The sequence below is a fragment of the Nuphar pumila genome, chromosome 1 (genome assembly GCF_984573655.1).
Source record: "Nuphar pumila chromosome 1, dmNupPumi1.hap1.1, whole genome shotgun sequence".
Lineage (NCBI taxonomy): Eukaryota > Viridiplantae > Streptophyta > Magnoliopsida > Nymphaeales > Nymphaeaceae > Nuphar > Nuphar pumila.
This window is the reverse complement of record NC_143249.1, coordinates 177829052-177848055: the sequence shown is the minus strand read 5'-3', so window position 1 is coordinate 177848055 and position 19004 is coordinate 177829052. Positions and strand designations below refer to the sequence as shown.

General features: G+C 38.6%; 1 protein-coding gene across 4 annotated transcripts in view; it reads right to left on the bottom strand.

Annotated features, from left to right (window-relative positions):
- The window catches only part of LOC149851417 (protein VERNALIZATION 1-like), a 65974-nt gene that overhangs the window by 19845 nt on the left and 27125 nt on the right, over window positions 1–19004 (bottom strand). The window contains exon 3 of one of the 4 annotated variants that reach the window (XM_090000646.1): window positions 14949–16438. The exons of the other annotated variants lie outside the window; for them this stretch is intronic. Within the exon in view, the coding sequence (XP_089856772.1) occupies window positions 16403–16438 (36 nt within the window). The 3' untranslated portion in view covers window positions 14949–16402. Of the gene's footprint in view, window positions 1–14948; window positions 16439–19004 lie in introns of those variants that run through there. 4 annotated transcript variants of the gene reach the window in all.

Sequence of the window (19004 nt, the reverse complement as noted above, 5' to 3'; positions counted from 1 at the left end):
AACCAAAGTGCTTTTCCTTGGTTAAGGCCAGTTAAATCAGCTTGTGTAACATGTTAGCTTGAACAAGAAGTTTGGATATTATTGTGTTAGGTATTTAGATAGCAATAGAGGTTTTGGCTGGTATAAAACCATCAGTCAGTCGCCTATACTGGTATTGACTTAGTAGTATATAATTATAATATGTTACAACAAATCTATTTGTTAATTATTGGTAGTTGGGTGTGTTGATTTCATACTCAGCATAGTTGCTTCACCATATACATCATATTCATAAATATTCAAATGTGAAGTAGTTGATCAACAATATTCTTTTTTGTTTCAAAATATAGAATTTGTTAAGTAGGTTCTATGTCATATAGGTGCGGTTGCGGATGCAAGTGCGGATACGAGTGTGAATATGGCAATGCGGTACTTTAAAAAAACTTGAGTGCCGGGGTACAGGAAGGGTATATATATAGATAGATGCAGTGCAGGAGTAGGAAGCCCAGACTATACTGGACACGGGGTCGGCACCACGGGTCCCACGCCCCTCCGGGGTAGACGAGCGTATGGATGTGGTGGATGTGACGTCAGGAGTGGGCCCGAGACATATTGAGGTACCTCTGCGTAGGTACTCAAGGCGAGCAAAGGTTCAATAGGGGCGAGCATACAGATCATGAACGTGTTCATTTGGATAATTATCCAGTTTTTTGTTTCTTTTTTTATTTGGATCCTTTGTAACGGATCTTGGATCCGTATCCAGGAAACTTTATATATATATATATATATATATATATATATATATATATATATATATATATATGGAGACAGACATTGGAAGCAAGAGGTTTTAAGTTGAGTAAGAGTAAGACAGAATATATGGAATGTTGGTTTAGTAAGCAACGAAGTAGTGATGGGAGTGTAGTGAAGCTTGGTGAGCAAGAAATACTGGTGGCTGAGTGTTTCAAATATTTGGGATCTATCATTAAAAAGTATGGAGAAATTGATGGAGATGTAAATCATAGGATAAAGGTTGGGTGGATGAAATGGAAAAGTGCAACTGGAGTGTTGTGCGATCGTAAAATGCATTGTGGTTGAAGGAAAAGTTTTATAGGACGATTATTAGGCCCGCTTTACTATATGGTACGAAATGTTGGGCTGCCAAGAGACATCATATTCAAAAAATGAGTGTAGCTGAGATGCGTATGCTTAGATGGATGTGTGGAAATACAATAAAAGATAAGATTCAGAATGAGGAAATACGTAAGAAGGTAGGCGTTGCACCCATTGAAAATAAGATGAGAGAGAATCGTTTATGGTGGTTTGGACATATTCGGCGAAGGCCTAATGATGCTCCAGTTAAAAGGATGGAAAAATGGAAAAATATATTAGTTAAAAGAAGTCGGGGTAGGCCTAGGAAGACATGGATGGAGATGATAGGAAAGGATATGAATGCTTTGAACCTCACCGAGGACATGGCATTGGATCAAAAATGATTGGAGGAGAAGGATTCATGTGGAAGACCCAGAATGATTTTCTTTTTTGGTTCATATCGCCGACCCCAATTGTTTTGGGATGAAGGCGTAGTTGTTCCTATATATATATATATATATATATATATATATATATATATATATATATATATATATATATATATATATATATATATATATATATATATATATAGGAAATAGGGTACCATGAGATGTGAGGAGGATGAAAAACAAACTTCTTTGAACCTTCATTTTCTTTTCCTTAATTGAAATTCTGAGTTTCTTTCGATTTTAAAATTTCTTTGCACGATTGTGCTCGTTTGAATTTTGTTCTTGGTTACGTATTGCCGCTGCATCAAAGTGGTATCAGAGCTTAGGTTTGTTCTCCTTGTTCGTTGTCATGGCACAAGAAGCAAGGGATGATCCTATGAGCGAAAGAAAAAAAGAAAAAGAAAGATCGAAAACAAACAACGAAGATCATATGATGCGCATGTTTGTCATGATGGCAGGTATGTCGAAATGGCTGGATGGAATAGATGACAAAATATCGAACCTTGAATTGTCGGTGGAAGCGCATGAGGCAGCGATGCATCACAAAAAAACTGATTTGGGAGACACCCCCGATTCAAGTTCGGCAGCCTTCAACCATGCGGGATTCGTACGATCACCGGATGCCGTCAACTACATGGCTACGATGGTGGCTGACGCCCTCCAAACAATGCCAAGACGAACCAGATGCGATGAGTGGTCAACTAATAGGAGAGCCGTCCCCGATCGTGAACTCTGAACACGCCGGAGTGGGCCTGCGCAGGGACGCCGACCAGCCTGTCCTTCCAAAACCGACAACCCCAATGTCGAGTGGTCAGCCCCCCTTTCCAGCACCAGATCTTTCCGGCGGTGGCTGCCTACAACAAGGAACGACCGATGATGGAATTTCCAGCACCGACCAGAGCTTTCTGATGGGCCAAGTCCCGCGGGAGGCTCAGTTCTCTGAAGGGCCACCCGCAGATCCCCAACAGTCAGGAAAACCGCACCCCCCCTTGGGCCAACCTGGGTCCAATTGGACCCAAACCGGTCTATGGGGCTTTTGGGGCGAGATTTAGACCCCAAGGACCAATTTTTGGGGATCGGGTCTAGGGTCCGAGACCCTTTACTCAGCTAACCCAGTTGGATTTGACTTGGGGCTACTCCTGAATCAGGTCCAACAAAGTATTTTTGGTCCAAATATGCGATCCGAGACCAACCCAGACCTAAATCGGACCCAGACGGAACCTTCGTTTCATTTTGGACCGGGTCAGAACCAAACCCATAATAATATGGATCATAAATTGAGTTCAAACCAAGGCTTTTACCCCCACAACTCGATCCAAGATCCAACCTATTCAAATCGGGGTCCGCAAATTAGTTTAGGTTCAAACCCGGTCCAAATCCAATCGAGTTCAATTTCAAATTACAATAAAAACCAAATCCAAACCCCCTACCCAAACCCAAATCCAACTCAAATCCGAACCCATTATCCTACCTAAATCCAAACCCCTTATCCAACCCAAAATCCAATCCAAATACCTTATCCAAATCCAACCCAAAACTATTATCCAAACCCAAATCCTAACCCAAACCACCCATTATCCAAATCCACACTGTAACCTTATTACACACCCAATCCCTCCACCAGATCCTCAGTAGCAATTTCAACCGGTTCCACCTCCTGCTAGGGACCGACTAAGACCGCCTCCAATAGCACCAGTATAGGTACAACATGAGCAGGCGTGCCCTAAGCACCTGCCACAGGGTGATAGAGATCGACGCCCCTAGCAGCACGTCGATCGAGACAACAATGAAGAGGGCTTTCTTGACTTGGAAGATGACACCTTCTGGCATGAGCACCCTCCAGGAATTGTAGATCGTCGTCAGCACAGAGCACATGAGCACTCTACCACTTATGAAGTGACGTTGGACCTTCCGGAGTTCGTGGGCAAATTTGATGCAGAGCAATTTTTTGATTGGGCCTAGGCAATACAATTCTTCTTCGATTATCACTATGTGGCTGAGCACCAACGTGTCTCCTTGGCGTCCACACAACTGAGGGGCCTAGCATAAACGTGGTGGGTCGAGTTCCAGAGATCGAGGGAGAGACAGGGACATGAACGAGTGCAGACCTAGGATGAAATGCAGAAGCTGATGCAAGCCAAGTTCGTGCCTTAAGACCACGCAGAGAGAGCTTACAAGAAGTACCTGAATTTGTGTCAAGGGACCCGTACCGTGGCGGAGTACACTGTAGAATTCCACCGTCTATCCCTATAAGTGCAAATTATGGAGATTGCACGACAACAGGTTACTAGGTATATTTCTGGCCATTGCCGTGCTATTTCTGACGAATTTAGTTGCATTACAGTAGAGTCAATAGATCAGGCAAGCAATTATGCCATGAATGTGGAGGAAAAATTGAAAAGGAAATAAGAGTTCAAGGCCTCTAGGAATGACAAGTTTGGTCGATCTAAGTCGAGTTTTCCAACTAGGGAAGCAAGCTCCTCAAAGAAGGAAGACTCAAAATTTTCCACCAAAGTTAATTCCAACAAGTCTAACCAGTCATGGCCAGCCTACAACACTAGGTCCAAAACTAAGCTTGCTGATTCCACCATTCGTTGTTTTAGGTGTCAAGAGTTAGGACATGTGGCATCAAAGTGTCCTACCATGACTAAGAAAACCCATTTAGTTGAGCCTGCAACTGAGTCTGAGTCATCTAGTGAGAGTGGATCACCTGTTGAGAGAGAGGACAAAGAGGAGGTCATAGAATTTGATGGTGACGTTGAAAACATGTTGTCCATTCGTCATGTTTTGACTATCCCTCATGAGTCAACTACATCTAAGTGGTTGCGAAATAATATTTTTAGAACTAGGTATAATTGTGAGGGTCATGTGTGTGATGTCATTATTGATACTGAAGCTTGTGAAAATATGATTTCTGAAAGTGTTGCGTCAACCCTCAATTTAAAAACGAAAAAATGTGTTCATCCTTATAAGATGACTTGGTTTAAAAAAAATAATGAAGTTCCCATCACCCAATGTTGTCTAGTCAAGTTTTTAATGGGGGAGCATTACCAAGATGAGGTTTGGTGTGATATGGCTCCTATGAGTCCATGCCATATTCTTTTAAGGCGACCTTGGCAGTTCGATCGTAAGACTACTCATGATGGTCGTAAAAAACATGTACTCTTTTACATTCAAGGGACATAAAATAATCCTACTCCCTATAAAATAAACAGGTTTTCCGACTGTAGATAAGCTGGAGCGATTCCTTAGACTTGCAGGCCTATCCTACAAAACTTTTTTGAATCAATGTAGGAATGAGGGTTATTGCTATGCCTTGTTGGCCAAACCTGTTTTGAGTACTTCGTTGTCCATCCCTGCTGAGGTTGCCCCTCTTGTGGAAGAGTTTAAGGATATCATGCATAAAGACCTTCCTGATGGGTTACCTACAATGAGGGTTGTGCAACATGCAATAGATTTTATCCCTGGGTCGAGTCTACATAACTTGCCAGCTTATCGCATGAATTCGTCTGAGCATGCCGAATTGCAAAGACAAGTAGGGGAGTTGTTGCAAAAGGGGTTCATTCGTGAGAGTGTTAGTCCTTGCGCAGTGCCTGCCCTACTCACACCTAAAAAGGATGGATTCATGCGATGTGTGTTGATAGTAGGGCCATCAATCGCATCACTGTTAAATACCGTTTTCCTATTCCCCGGTTGAATGACATCTTTGACATGTTGGTGGGTGCCTCTGTCTTTTCAAAAATTGATTTAAAAAGTGGGTACCACCAAATTCGTATTCGAGAAGGGGATGAATGAAAAACGACATTCAAGATACGTGATGGGTTGTATGAGTGGTTGGTTATGCCTTTTGGTTTGTCGAATGCCCCTAGTACCTTTATGAACATGATGACCCAAGTGTTAGGCCCTTGTTTAAGACAATTTGTAGTTGTGTACTTTGATGATATTTTGATTTACAGTTCTTTGTCTGACCATTTAGTGCATTTGCGTCGAGTTTTGAAAATTTTAAGAAGAGAAAAGCTTTTTAAAAATGCCAAAAAGTGTGGCTTTTTTTACTTCTAATGTGGTTTTCTTGGGCTTTATAGTATTGTCTGTTGGTGTTAAAGTCGATCCTGCCAAAGTACAAGCAATTGTAGAATGGCCGACCCCACGGACTATGGTTGAAATTCATAGTTTTCATGGATTGACTACCTTCTATCGTCACTTCATTAGGAATTTTAGCACCATTATGGCCCCCATCACGGAGTGCCTTAAGGGAGCTAAATTCCAATGGACCTCGACGACTGATAAGGCTTTCATTCTCATTAAGAAAAAAATGACTAGCGTCCCTATTCTATCACTTTCAGATTTTAACTTGGTTTTTGAAGTGAAATGTGATGCCTCTAAAGTAGGGATTGACGCTGTCCTAAGTCAAAATCGTAAACCTGTTGCCTTTTTTAGTGAAAAATTGACTCAGGTAAAGCGACAATATTCTACATATGATGCTGAATTTTATGCCGTTGTACAAGCCCTTCGTTACTGAAGGCATTATCTTATTTATAAAGAATTTGTCTTGTACACGAATTACGAGGCACTAAAATATTTAAACAGTCAAAAGAAGTTAAGTGCTAGACATGCTAAGTGGGTCAGTTTCTTGCAAGAGTACACTTTTACTATTCATCATCAGTCTGGTACTCTCAACAAGGTAGCTGACGCCCTTAGTCGGAAGAACAGTCTTTTGATGACTATGTCGGTGCAAGTGATTGGTTTTGAACAATGTAAAGAGTTGTATCCGACTGATCCTGATTTTCAACAAGTCTGGGAAGAATGCCTCTCTTCAAAAGGATTATCAAGTTCATAATTTTTTATACATAATGATTATCTTTTTTGTGAAAATAAGTTGTGTATTCCGACATTCTCGCTTAGGCTACAGTTGATTTCAGAATTGCATGAAGGGAGATTAGCTGGGCATTTTAGACATGACAAGACTATTGCATTGTTGGATGAGCACTATTTTTAGCCCAAAAAGCGTAAGGATGTCGTTAAATTTGTTCAATGTCGTGTGTGTCAAGTGTCTAAAGGTCATAGCCAGAATAATGGTTTGTACATACCGTTGCCTATTCCTGAATGTCTTTGGGAGCATGCTTTTATAGATTTCAATTTGGATCTTCCTAAAATCGTGCATGGATTTGACTCTATTTTAGTTGTGGTTGACCAGTTTTTCAAAATGGCTATTTTTGTCCCGTGCAAGCGTACCACATATGCCTATCTTGTAGCTTCTTATTATTTTAAGGATGTTGCACGTTTCCATGGGTTGCCGCATTATATAACGTCAGATCGTGATAAGCATTTTCTGAGTCACTTTTGAAAATCCTTATGGGTTTTATTGAAAACCAAGCTTCAATTCAGTAGTGCATATCACCCACAAACGGATGGTCAAACTGAAGTCGTGAATCATACTTTAGGGAATTTGCTTCAGAGTCTTGTCAGGGAAAACATCAAAACTTGGGACTTAGTATTGCCTCAAGCCGACTTTGCATATAATAACTCTATTAACAGGTCGACGGGCAAAACCCCTTTTCTAGTAGTGTATGGTCGTTCACCTACTCATGTGATAGACCTAGACCCTCTGTCGAATGTTTTTGACCCAGGCCTTGATGCCAATCATGCTGATGAATATATACGTGATATTCACAAACGTTACCAGACTTACAAGGCCTTTGTGGACCAATGTCGTCGTGATGTCCAGTTTAAAGTCGCTCAATTAGTGTGGGTTTACCTTCCTCCTGAGCGTTTCCTAGTTAGAACCTACAGTAAGTTGAGTCCCAAGAAGCATGGTCCTTTTAAGATCCTCCAACATTTGGGTACGAATGCATATTTGCTTGACTTGCAAAAAGATTGGCACATCTCGCCTATCTTCTGTCTGATCTATACGCCTACTGTGGTGACAATAAGTTGTCAAAGGCGACTTCTTCCCAACGAGGGAAGAATGATGCAGTGCATGAAGCCCAGACTATACCGGACTTAGGGTCGGCACCGCGTGTCCCACGCCCCTCCGGGGTAGACGAGCGGATGTATGTGGTGGATGAGACTTCGGGAGTGGGCTTGAGACATGTTGAGGTACCTCTGCGTAGGTACTTGAGGTGAGCAAAGGCTCAATAGGGGCGAGCATACAGATCATGAACGTGTTCAGTTGGATACCGTGAGATGAGAGGATGATGAAAAACAAACTTCTTTGAACCTTCCTGTTCTTTTCCTTAATTGAAATTCTGAGTTTCTATCAGTTTTAAAGTTTTATTGCACGATTGTGCTCGTTTGAATTTTGTTCTTGTTTACGTATTGCCGCTGCATCATATATATATATATTAATACTCGTATCCGCACCTGCATCCGCAAGCTAATATCACCATAATGCATTACTGTCACAGATCTGCTTTGTTTAAAGACTCCAAGTGAAGAAACCAATGGCCCCTAGGATAACAAAACCAACAAACATATGCACAAAATTATATATGAGAACAAACAAAGCTAGATAAATAAGAAAGTATATTCCACAAATGGGTCACCAAAAAAGAAGAATCCTAGAACATGAAAGGTAGAGAACCAACTTCTGAGAGAGACATAGGAGTGCATTGATCTATATTGCTACACAACCCATGGAATTTAACAAACCAAAAAGAGCATGGCTGCATGAGTCATATATTCCATCGATTGTCATTAGGGATGCAAACGGGTCGGGATTCGGATCCCAAAATACATTGGGAGTCAGGTCAGTTCAGATCCGGGAGAGCCAAATTTTGCAAATTTCTCTTCCTAGATCCGACACATTTGCAACCCTAATTATCATATACAAGCCATGGATTCTGAGAGAGACATATACAAGCCATTTATAAGCAAAATAATTTTTTTGTTAGAAATCAACAATTTTAATAACATATCAAGTTACAATATGAGTGACATTGCAATGTAATGTTTATGTTAATATTAACCAAAGTGCTTTTCCTTGAATCAGCTTGTGTAACATGGTTAGATTAAACAAGAATTTTGGATATTATTGTGTTAGGTATTTAGATAGCAATAAAGGTTTTGGCTGGTATAAAACCATTAGTCAGTCGCCTACAGTGGTATTGATCAACGATATTCTTCTATGTTTCAAAGTATAGCATTTGTTACGTAGATTCTATGTCACATAGGTGCGGTTGTGGATGCAGGTGCGAATACGAGTGTAAATATGGTGATGCGGCACTTTAAAAAAACTTGGTTGCAGAAGTACAGGAAGGGTATATATATATATATATATATATATATATATATATATATTAACACTCATATCCGCACCTGCATCCGCAAGCTAATATCACCATAATGCATTACTATTACAGATCGGCTTTGTTTAAAGGCTCCAAGTGAAGAAACCAATGCCCCCCAGGATAACAAAACCAACAAACATATGCATAGAATTATATATGAGAACAAACAAAGCTAGATAAATAAGATGTGTATATTCCACAAATGGGTCACCAAAAAAGAAGAATTCTAGAACATGAAAGGTAGCGAACCAACTTCTGAGAGAGATAATTGACTGCAATGATCTCTATTGCTACACAACCCATGGAATTTAACAAACCAAAAAGGGCATGGCTGCATGAGTCATATATTCCATCGATTGTTATTAGGGATGCAAATGGGTCGGGTTTCAGATCCCAAAATACATTGGGGAGTCTGGACAGTTCGGATCCAGGGACAGCCAAATTTTGCAAATTTCTCTTCCTGGATCCGACACATTTGCAACCCTAATTATCATATACAAGCCATGGATTCTGAGAGTGACATATACAAGACATTTATAAGCAAAATAAATCTTTTGTTAGAAATCAACAATTTTAATAGGTGGAAATTTAAGGTTTCCCTCCCCAACTATGAATGGATTTGAATGTGCCCTAAAAAACCCAGCAAACATATGCACTTTGGATGTCAATTCACTCTCAACGCAAATAACTTGATAAGTTACTTACAATATGAGTGACATTGCGATTAAGTTTGGATATTATTGTGTTAGGTATTTAGATAGCAATAGAGGTTATGGCTGGCATAAAACCATTAGTCAGTCGCCTATAGTGGTATTGACTAAGTAGTATATAATTCTAATATGTTACAGAAAATCTATTTGTTAGTTATTGGTAGTAGGGTGTGCTGATTTCACACTCCGCATAGTTGCTTCACCATATACATCATATTCAAAAATATTCAAATGTGAAGTAGTTGATCAACGATATTCTTTTTTGTTTCAAAGTATAGAATTTGTTAAGTAGATTCTACGTCATATACGTGTGGTTGCGGATGCAGGTGCGGATACGAGTGTGAATATGGCGATGCGGCACTTTAAAAATACTTGGGTGCAGGGGTACAGGAAGGATATATATATATATATATATATATATATATATATATATATATATATATATATATATATATATATATATATATATATATATATATATATATATATATTAACACTCATATCTGCACCTGCATCCGCAAGCTAATATCACCATAATGCATTACTATTACAGATCGGCTTTGTTTAAAGACTCCAAGTGAAGAAACCAATGCCCCCCAGGATAACAAAACCAACAAACATATGCATAGAATTATATATGAGAACAAACAAAGCTAGATAAATAAGATGTGTATATTCCACAAATGGGTCACCAAAAAAGGATCCTAGAACATGAAGGGTAGCGAACAAACTTCTGAGAGAGACATAATTGACTGCATTGATCTCTATTGCTACACAACCCATGGAATTTAACAAACCAAAAAGAGCATGGCTGCATGAGTCATATATTCCATCGATTTTCATTAGAGATGCAAATGGGTCAGGTTTCGGATCCCAAAATACATTGGGGAGTCAGGTCAGTTCGGATCCGGGACAGCCAAATTTTGCAAATTTCTCTTCCTGGATCCGACACATTTGCAACCCTAATTATCATATACAAGCCATGGATTCTGAGAGTGACATATACAAGACGTTTATAAGCAAAATAAATCTTTTGTTAGAAATCAACAATTTTAATAGGTGGAAATTTAAGGTTTCCCTCCCCAACTATGAATGGATTTGAATGTGCCCTAAAAAAACAGCAAACATATGATGTCAATTCACTCTCAACGCAAATAACCAGATAAGTTACTTACAATATGAGTGACATTGCGATGTAATGTTTATGTTAGTATTAACCAAAGTGCTTTTCCTTGGTTAAGGCCAGATAAATCAGCTTGTGTAACATGGTTGGCCTAAAAAAGAAGTTTGGATATGATTGTGTTAGGTATTTAGATAGCAATAGAGGTTTTGGCTGGCATAAAACCATTAGTCAGTCGCCTATAGTGGTATTGACTAAGTAGTATATAATTATAATATGTTACAGAAAATTTATTTGTTAATTATTGGTAATAGGGTGTGCTGATTTCATAATCCGCATAGTTGCTTCACCATATACATCATATTCAAAAATATTCAAATGTGAAGTAGTTGATCAACGATATTCTTTTTTGTTTCAAAGTATAGAATTTGTTAAGTAGATTCTATGTCACATAGGTTCGGTTGCAGATGCAGGTGTGGATATGAGTGTGAATATGGCGATGCGGCACTTAAAAAAACTTGGGTGCAGGGGTACAGGGAGAGTATCTATCTCTCTATCTCTATATATATATATATTAACAGTTTTAAGTTAACACTACATGTATGTGTGTGCATTTGTGTATTTATTTATAATTTTATGCAGTATAGATAAAACCAGACTTGGCTAGTGTTAACTGAATCTAGTTTTAGAAAGAAACGGACCTCAGTGTGGTTGACTTCACCTGACAAAGGAAGCAGTGTCCAAGTGTCGCACCCACATGGGCGCACCCATGCGGGTGTGGTGCCCTATTGGAAGTGTCTGTGTTACATAGGGTAGATCTAAACTGAATTTGTGTTGGGCCATCTCCAGTGGTTTTTTGGATAGATTTTTTTGGCATGTGATCTAATGTCAGTAGAGTGTGAGGTTGACATGGATGGTGTTATGGTCTCAGGAATCATACTGAGGAAAGCAAGAGAAGAGTGCTTTGGGGCTTTTGAGGAAACCTGGCCTCCTTTTCTGAATTGATCTAGCTAGGGCTGGTAAATGATCTGAACAAACTGAACAAAGGGTGTTAAAGCTTGGCTCAGTTCTGTGGTGAGCCAAGCCAGGTTTGAGCTCATGGCGAGCCCGAGTTAAGCCAGCTGAGCTCAAGCTGGCTCACTTACAGAAATATCTTTTTGAAATTAAAAATGACAGAATTTGGATTCTAAACCTATTAAATCAAGCTCAAACTGGCCCATTTACAAAATACATTGTTTCAAATTGTAAGCAATAAGATTTGAAATCTAAATTTATTGCTTATAAGCCAAACACTTCAACCATATGCATTCTATGATATAAAATATATGTAAAATTACTAGTTAATGGGCCTATACAAACCGACTCAAGCTGAACAACTGTTGTTTGTGTTCGGATCGCGGGAGCCTATTTCCTGTGCTCTCTATGAGCCAAGCACAAGCTGAGCCATGAGCATCTCGTCTCATTTGCCAGCCCTAACTCTAGATTGAGAAAGGACTATATTCATTGTTTGAAAACACAATGCAGTGCTAGTATTTATTGCATTCATCAATAGATATCCTTATACAAGAGCAGGGAAGCATCAAGAAAATATGTGTGAATCGGGTTCCACATCTCGTCTAAACAGATGATGGCGACTATGAGTATTGATCCACTCATGGCCTGTAATCGGTCACACCACCTTGATGGTCAACATGACATCGGTGCTTATCGCACACAAGACCTTTGTGGCTGGGGAGGTAAGGCCATGGAAAATCCTGTTATTCTGCTCTTCCCAAACCCTCTACCATGCGGAACAGATCCACCACTTCCAGACTGCATGCCACTTCCTATCTTAATCTTAACACTCCACTACGCTTCTAGCATGCTTCGTTCTCAAGGCGCGTATGGCTGTGACCCACAACTTCTAAACATAAAAGGTTGGTTGTTTAGCTTTCTCCTCCGTGCCTACACAGCACTATGACGTCTTGCGCTATGCCAACTACAGTAAACGTCATACATTGCTATGCTGCTTTTTCTTTGTTTTGGCAACTTCATATATATATATATATACATAACCCACGTGTTTTAAGTCTAGCAGGTCTCCTTTTTCAATAGCCACAGACAAAAGCTTGGCTCGAGTCGAGTCGAGCTCGAATTCAACTCAAGCCGAGTTTGAACAAAAGCTGTTCAGGCTCGGCTAGAGCTGAGAGATTGAACAACTAGTTTTTTATTCGAGCCAGCCTGCTCTGCTCGAACTCACGTGCATCCCTAGTGTCAACTGGGGAAAACTTTCATGGTATCATAGCCCCCTTTCTTTATTCAGGTGTTTCTATTGATCCGATCTCTCCACCTCTCTTTCCTCTTTTTCTTTCTTCTCCTCTCATCTTCTCCATCTTTCCTTCTTTTCCTTTATTTGTGTCAGATCAGATTTCATTTCCACTCATCTTGATTCCTTCTTTGTCATCATATCAGATCTGATACATCCTTTTTCTTCTTCTCCCTATTGTTGCATCAGATCTAACCTCATTTTTTCTCAATCTACTTTCCTTCTCACTATATCAGATCTGATATATATGTTCTTTATTCTTTGTTGTTGCATCATATCAGATCCATTCATTAACTTCTTAATCCTGACGATTCTCCATCTCACATCCTTGCAGTCATATCAGATCTGATCTATTCATCCTCCTTTCCTTAATGTCATCTCATATCCTTGCAGTCATATCAGATCTGATCTATTCATCCTCCTTTCAAAATACATATACAAATGCTTGGCTCGAGCTGAGCTGAGCCGAGCCAAGCTCAGATTCGACTCAAGCCGAGTTTGAACAAAAGCTGTTCAGGCTCGGCTCGAGCAAGAGATTGAACAACTAGTTTTTTATTCGAGCCAGCCTAAGCACAGCTCAAACTTGCATGCATCCCTAGTGTCAAATGGGGAAAACTTTCACGGTATCATAGCCCCCTTCTTTTATTCGGGTGTTTCTATTGATCCGATCTCTCCACCTCTTTTTCTTTCTTCTCTCCTCTTCTCCTTTCCTTCTTTCCCTTTATTTGTGTCAGATCTGATTTCATTTCCACTCGTCTTGTTTCCTTCTTTATCATATCAGATCTGATATGTCCTTCTTCTTCTCCCTATCGTTGCATCAGATCTGACCTCATTTTTTCTCCATCTACTTTCCTTCTCATTATATCAGATCTGATATATATGTTCTTTATTCTTTGTGGTTGCATCAGATCTGATCCATTCATCAACTTCTTAATCCTGACGATTCTCCATCTCATATCCTTGCAGTCCTATCAGATCTGATCTATTGATCCTCCTTTCCTTAACGTCATTTCTACTCCACTTGAAAATCAGAATTGATTTAATCAGATCTGATATGTTTCCCTCATCGTCACACTTTTCTTTTCTATATCAGATCCAATCCAATTAGATCTGATTTTTCTCTCCATATTACTTTCCGGTACCAGATCTGGATCCCCTTGTTCTCTTTATGCCATTATTCCAGCAGTAGGCTTTTTCCTCTCTACTGTTGAGATCGTTCTAGAGAGAGAGAAAGACCCTTGGTTCTTTGGATTTGTGGCTGTTTAGACCTTTCCTTGGGGCCAAAATCTTACATTGAAAGGCCTTTGAACCATTTATATTTATTGGATTTCAATATTGAATATATTGGAGTGTAGATGTCAGAGTCTCAGACTATGTCACATAGGATGCAGCACTTTAAAAAAACTTAGGTGCAGAAAGTATATATATATATATATATATATATAGAGAGAGAGAGAGAGAGAGAGAGGGAGAGAGGAAAATGGGAAGCTACCCAACACCATCCATGCCCGACCCGCACCAGGTGGGGTTTTTCGAAATTTTTTGTGTTTTAAGGTTTTTTTCAGAAAAAAGCCCAACGGGTCGTGTATATTACCATTGCTATATATATATAGCAAAGACAAAAAAAAGTTAACACTAATAAAATAAAAACAAGTATCATATAAATTCATCATGCATAAATTTATGCAATAAATCAAATTAACAATCTACAATAGATAGATATTCCTCATCAATAAATAAATACCACCACACTGCTGTGGAGCTGCGGATATATATATATATATATATATATATATATATATATATATATATATATATATATATATATATATATATATATATATATATATGTGTGTGTGTGTGTGTGTGTGTGTGTGTGTGTGTGTGTGATTTTGAAAACCTCTCCAATGAAAAGCCATCCCAAACCTACCAAATGGACGTTTTATTGAATTTTCGGTGTTTTCTTCAAAATTCCGACCATACAAATGTGATCTATATGCTTGTTTTTATAGGAATCAGTTCTTGGAGCATTTGATTACGATGCATGAATAGGTTTTTATAAGCTTCAAAAATCAACAGCCTAAAAATTTCAAGGCTCCAAATACCATTTTTTCTATCCAAAATTCATGATCCGAGTGTCAATTTCTAGTAAATCAATCAAACACATCTGTACAGTCAGAATTTTGAAAAAAAACATCAAAAAACTCTGTACGTGTGTGCAGATTTGTGTATTTATATATATAGTATAGGTAAAATTGGAGTTGGTTAGGGTTAACTGAATGTACTTTTGGACAAAAATTGACCGCAATGTGATTGACTTGGGTGCGAGTGCGACACAGGCATAGTGCCCTCTTAAAGGTCCGTGTTACATAGATGTCAGATCTTTTGCTGAAAGGCCTTTGATCTGACCCAATCCATTTAGATTTGGATCTTTGGATCTTATGTCGAAAAGCCTTTGATCTAATCTGTATTGTCTTGTGTTTTCATTTAATACTTGGGATATAGCAAGTAGATACCATGATAAAAATGTAGCAGGGCGTAAATGGGTTTGTGGCTAAAGGATATACTCAGGAATAGGGTATAGATTACGACAAAATCTTTAACCTCATAATCAAATTGGGGATAATTCGGTTGGTATTATCATTAGCCATGATACATGATTGGCCATTGCTTCAAATGAATGTAAAGAACACATTCTTATATGGAGATCATAAGGAAGAAGTCTATATGGAACAACCACCAGGTTATGCGGAAGGTGATCCCGTAAAAAAAGGTGTGCAAGTTAAAAAGATCTTTATGTGGATTAAAACAAACTTTAAAAACCTAGTTTCAGAGATTTTCTAATGAAATCAAGGCCTTTGGATTCCAAAGAGTAAAGAATGTTTCTGCCTCAGCAGAAACATGTAGTGGATTTATTGAGTAAGGTTGGAATGAGGGATTGTCAGCTGATGTCTACACCCGCACCAATAAATCAAAGGTTAAAAGCAGATGAAAGAAGAGTTTGTAAAGATCCAAGGTCCTACAAAAGCATAGTGAGTGCACTGCAATATCTAACTTTCACTCGCCCAAACATTTCATATATTGTTAACCAAGTATCATAGTTTGTGCATGATCCAAGAGAGGACATGAAAGTCGTAAAGTGTATTATGATACATCTCAAAGGAACACTAAATGACTGGCTAAAGTACAACAAAAGACACGATAATCCTTTGATTATTATTGGTCTCAGTGAAGCCAATTAGGGAGGAGAGTGAGGATAATTTTTAAGTGCTAGTGACAAGGAAAAGCTCAAAGGATCACATCATAGAAAGAACAGGTTCACCTGTGGAGCAATTTAGAGACTTTGTAAGGTCCAACATGAGGCAACTTGGTCTTTTGGTCAAGCACAAAAAAAGAATGTAGAGACAAAGTCTAGCCATGAGCCAAGAAGGAATAGTGAGGCAGCTATGCAAAAGCTTTTAATCATCCACTATTTTGATGGCATGCATCAAATCCTGCATTCCAAGAAAATAAAAGTAATGAAAGTAATTTTGTGTGCAAAACTGTTGATGAGGAAGTATTAAAATCAGACCTAGCTTCAAATAGTTGGTGACTTTACCAAATCAATTGGAAGACCAAACATTTACATTCGATGTAAATTGGAGATTATTGATGTCTCCACCCCAACTTGAAGGGGATTTGACTATCAAAGCAAAGTTTTACCATATCTTGGTGACTATTTTTATCGACTAGCAAGGGTAGGGTGTAACCAAAAAGTTAAGGGAAAAATATTTTCCAAGCTAAAAGACGCCAAGAGATGGTAATAAAGAGAAAGGAAGGTTGAACTTTTGATTCCGAGCCCTAGCATAATTCTCTTCTCCTTTTTCCCTTCCTACCCAAGCTAATATCACCATAATGCATTACTATTACAGATGTGCTTTGTTTAAAGACTCCAAGTGAAGAAACCAATGCACCCCAAACCCCAGGATAACAAAACCAACAAACATATGCGTAGAATTATATATGAGAACAAACAAAGCTAGATAAATAAGACACGTATATTCCACAAATAGGTCATAAATAATTCTCTTCTCCTTTTTCCCTTCCTACCCAAGCTAATATCACCATAATGCATTACTATTACAGATGTGCTTTGTTTAAAGACTCCAAGTGAAGAAACCAATGCACCCCAAACCCCAAGATAACAAAACCAACAAACATATGCGTAGAATTATATATGAGAACAAACAAAGCTAGATAAATAAGACACGTATATTCCACAAATAGGTCACAAAAAAGAAGAATCCTAGAACATGAAATGTAGCGAACCAACTTCTGAGAGAGACATAATTGACCACATTGATCTCTATTGCTACACAACCCATGGAATTTAACAAACCAAAAGGAGCATGGCTGCATGAGTCATATATTCCATCGATTGTCATTAGGGATGCAAGCGAGTCAGGTTTCGGATCCCAAAATACATTGGGAGTCAGGTCAGTTCGGATCCGGGACAGCCAAATTTTGCAAATTCCTCTCCCTGGATCCGACACATTTGCAACCTTAGTTATCATATACAAGCCATGGATTCTGAGAGAGACATATACAAGTCATTTATACGCAAAATAAATTTTTTGTTAGAAATCAACAATTTTAATAGGTGGAAATATAAGGTTTCACTCCCCAACTAAGAATGGATTTGAAAGTGCCCTAAAAAAAACAGCAAACATATGCACTTTGGATGTCAATTCACTCTCAACGCAAAATAACTTGATAAGTTACTTACAATATGAGTGACATTGTGATGTAATGTTTCTGTTAGTATTAACCAAAGTGCTTTTCCTTAGTTAAGGCCAGATAAATCAGATTGTGTAACATGGTTAGCTTAAACAAGAAGTTTGGATATTATTGAGTTAGGTATTTGGATAGCAAAAGAGGTTTTGGCTGGTATAAAACCATTAGTTAGTCGCCTATAGTGGTATTGACTTAGTAGTATATAATTATAATATGTTACAGCAAATCTATTTGTTAATTATTGGTAGTTGGGTCTTTTTTGTTTCAAAGTATGGAATTTGTTAAGTAGATCATATGTCACATAGGTGCGGTTGCGGATACGCGTGCGAATGTGGCAATGCGGCACTTTAAAAAAACTTGGGTGCGCGGGGTGCAGGAAGGGTATATACATATGTATTTTAACAGTTTTAAGTTAACACTACGTGTATGTGTGTGCATTTATGTATTTATTTATATAATATAAATAAAACCAGACTTGCTTAGGGTTAACTGAATCTACTTTTAGACAAAAATGGACCTCAGTGTGGTTGACTTCACCTGACAAAGGAAGTCGTGTCCAAGTGTCGCGTGTGGTGCCCTGTTAGAAGAGTTTGTGTTGCATAGAGTAGATCTAAACTGAATTTGTGTTGGGCCATCTCCCGTTGTTTTTTGGATAGATTTTTTTGGCATGTGATCTAATATCAGTAGAGTGCGAGGTTGACATGGATGGTGTTATGATCTCAGGAATCATACTGAGGAAAGCAAGAGAAGAGTGCTTTGGGGGGTTTGAGGAACCCTGGCCTCCTTTTCTGAATTGCTCTAGCTAGGGATGGTAAATGATCTGAACAAACTGAACAAAGGGTGTTCAAGCTTGGCTCTGTTTTGTGGTGAGCCAAGCCAGGTTCGAGCTCATGTTGAGCCTGAGTTAAGCCAGCTGAGCTCAAGCTGGCTCACATACAAAAACATCTTTTTGAAGTTAAAAATGATAGAATTTGGACTCTAAACCTATTAAATCAAGCTTAAACTGGCCCATTTACAAAATACATTGTTTCAAATTGTAAGCAATAAGATTTGAAATCTAAACTTATGGTTTATAAGCCAAACACTTCAACCATCTGCATTATATGATATAAAATATATGTAAAATTACTAGTTAATGGACCTATACAAACCGACTCAAGCTGAACAACTGTTGCTTGTGTTCGGATCACAGGAGCCTATTTCACGTGCACTCTACGAGTCAAATGTTAATATATATATATATATATACCCGATAGGGATATTTTGGTCATTTACATAGTTGTTTTC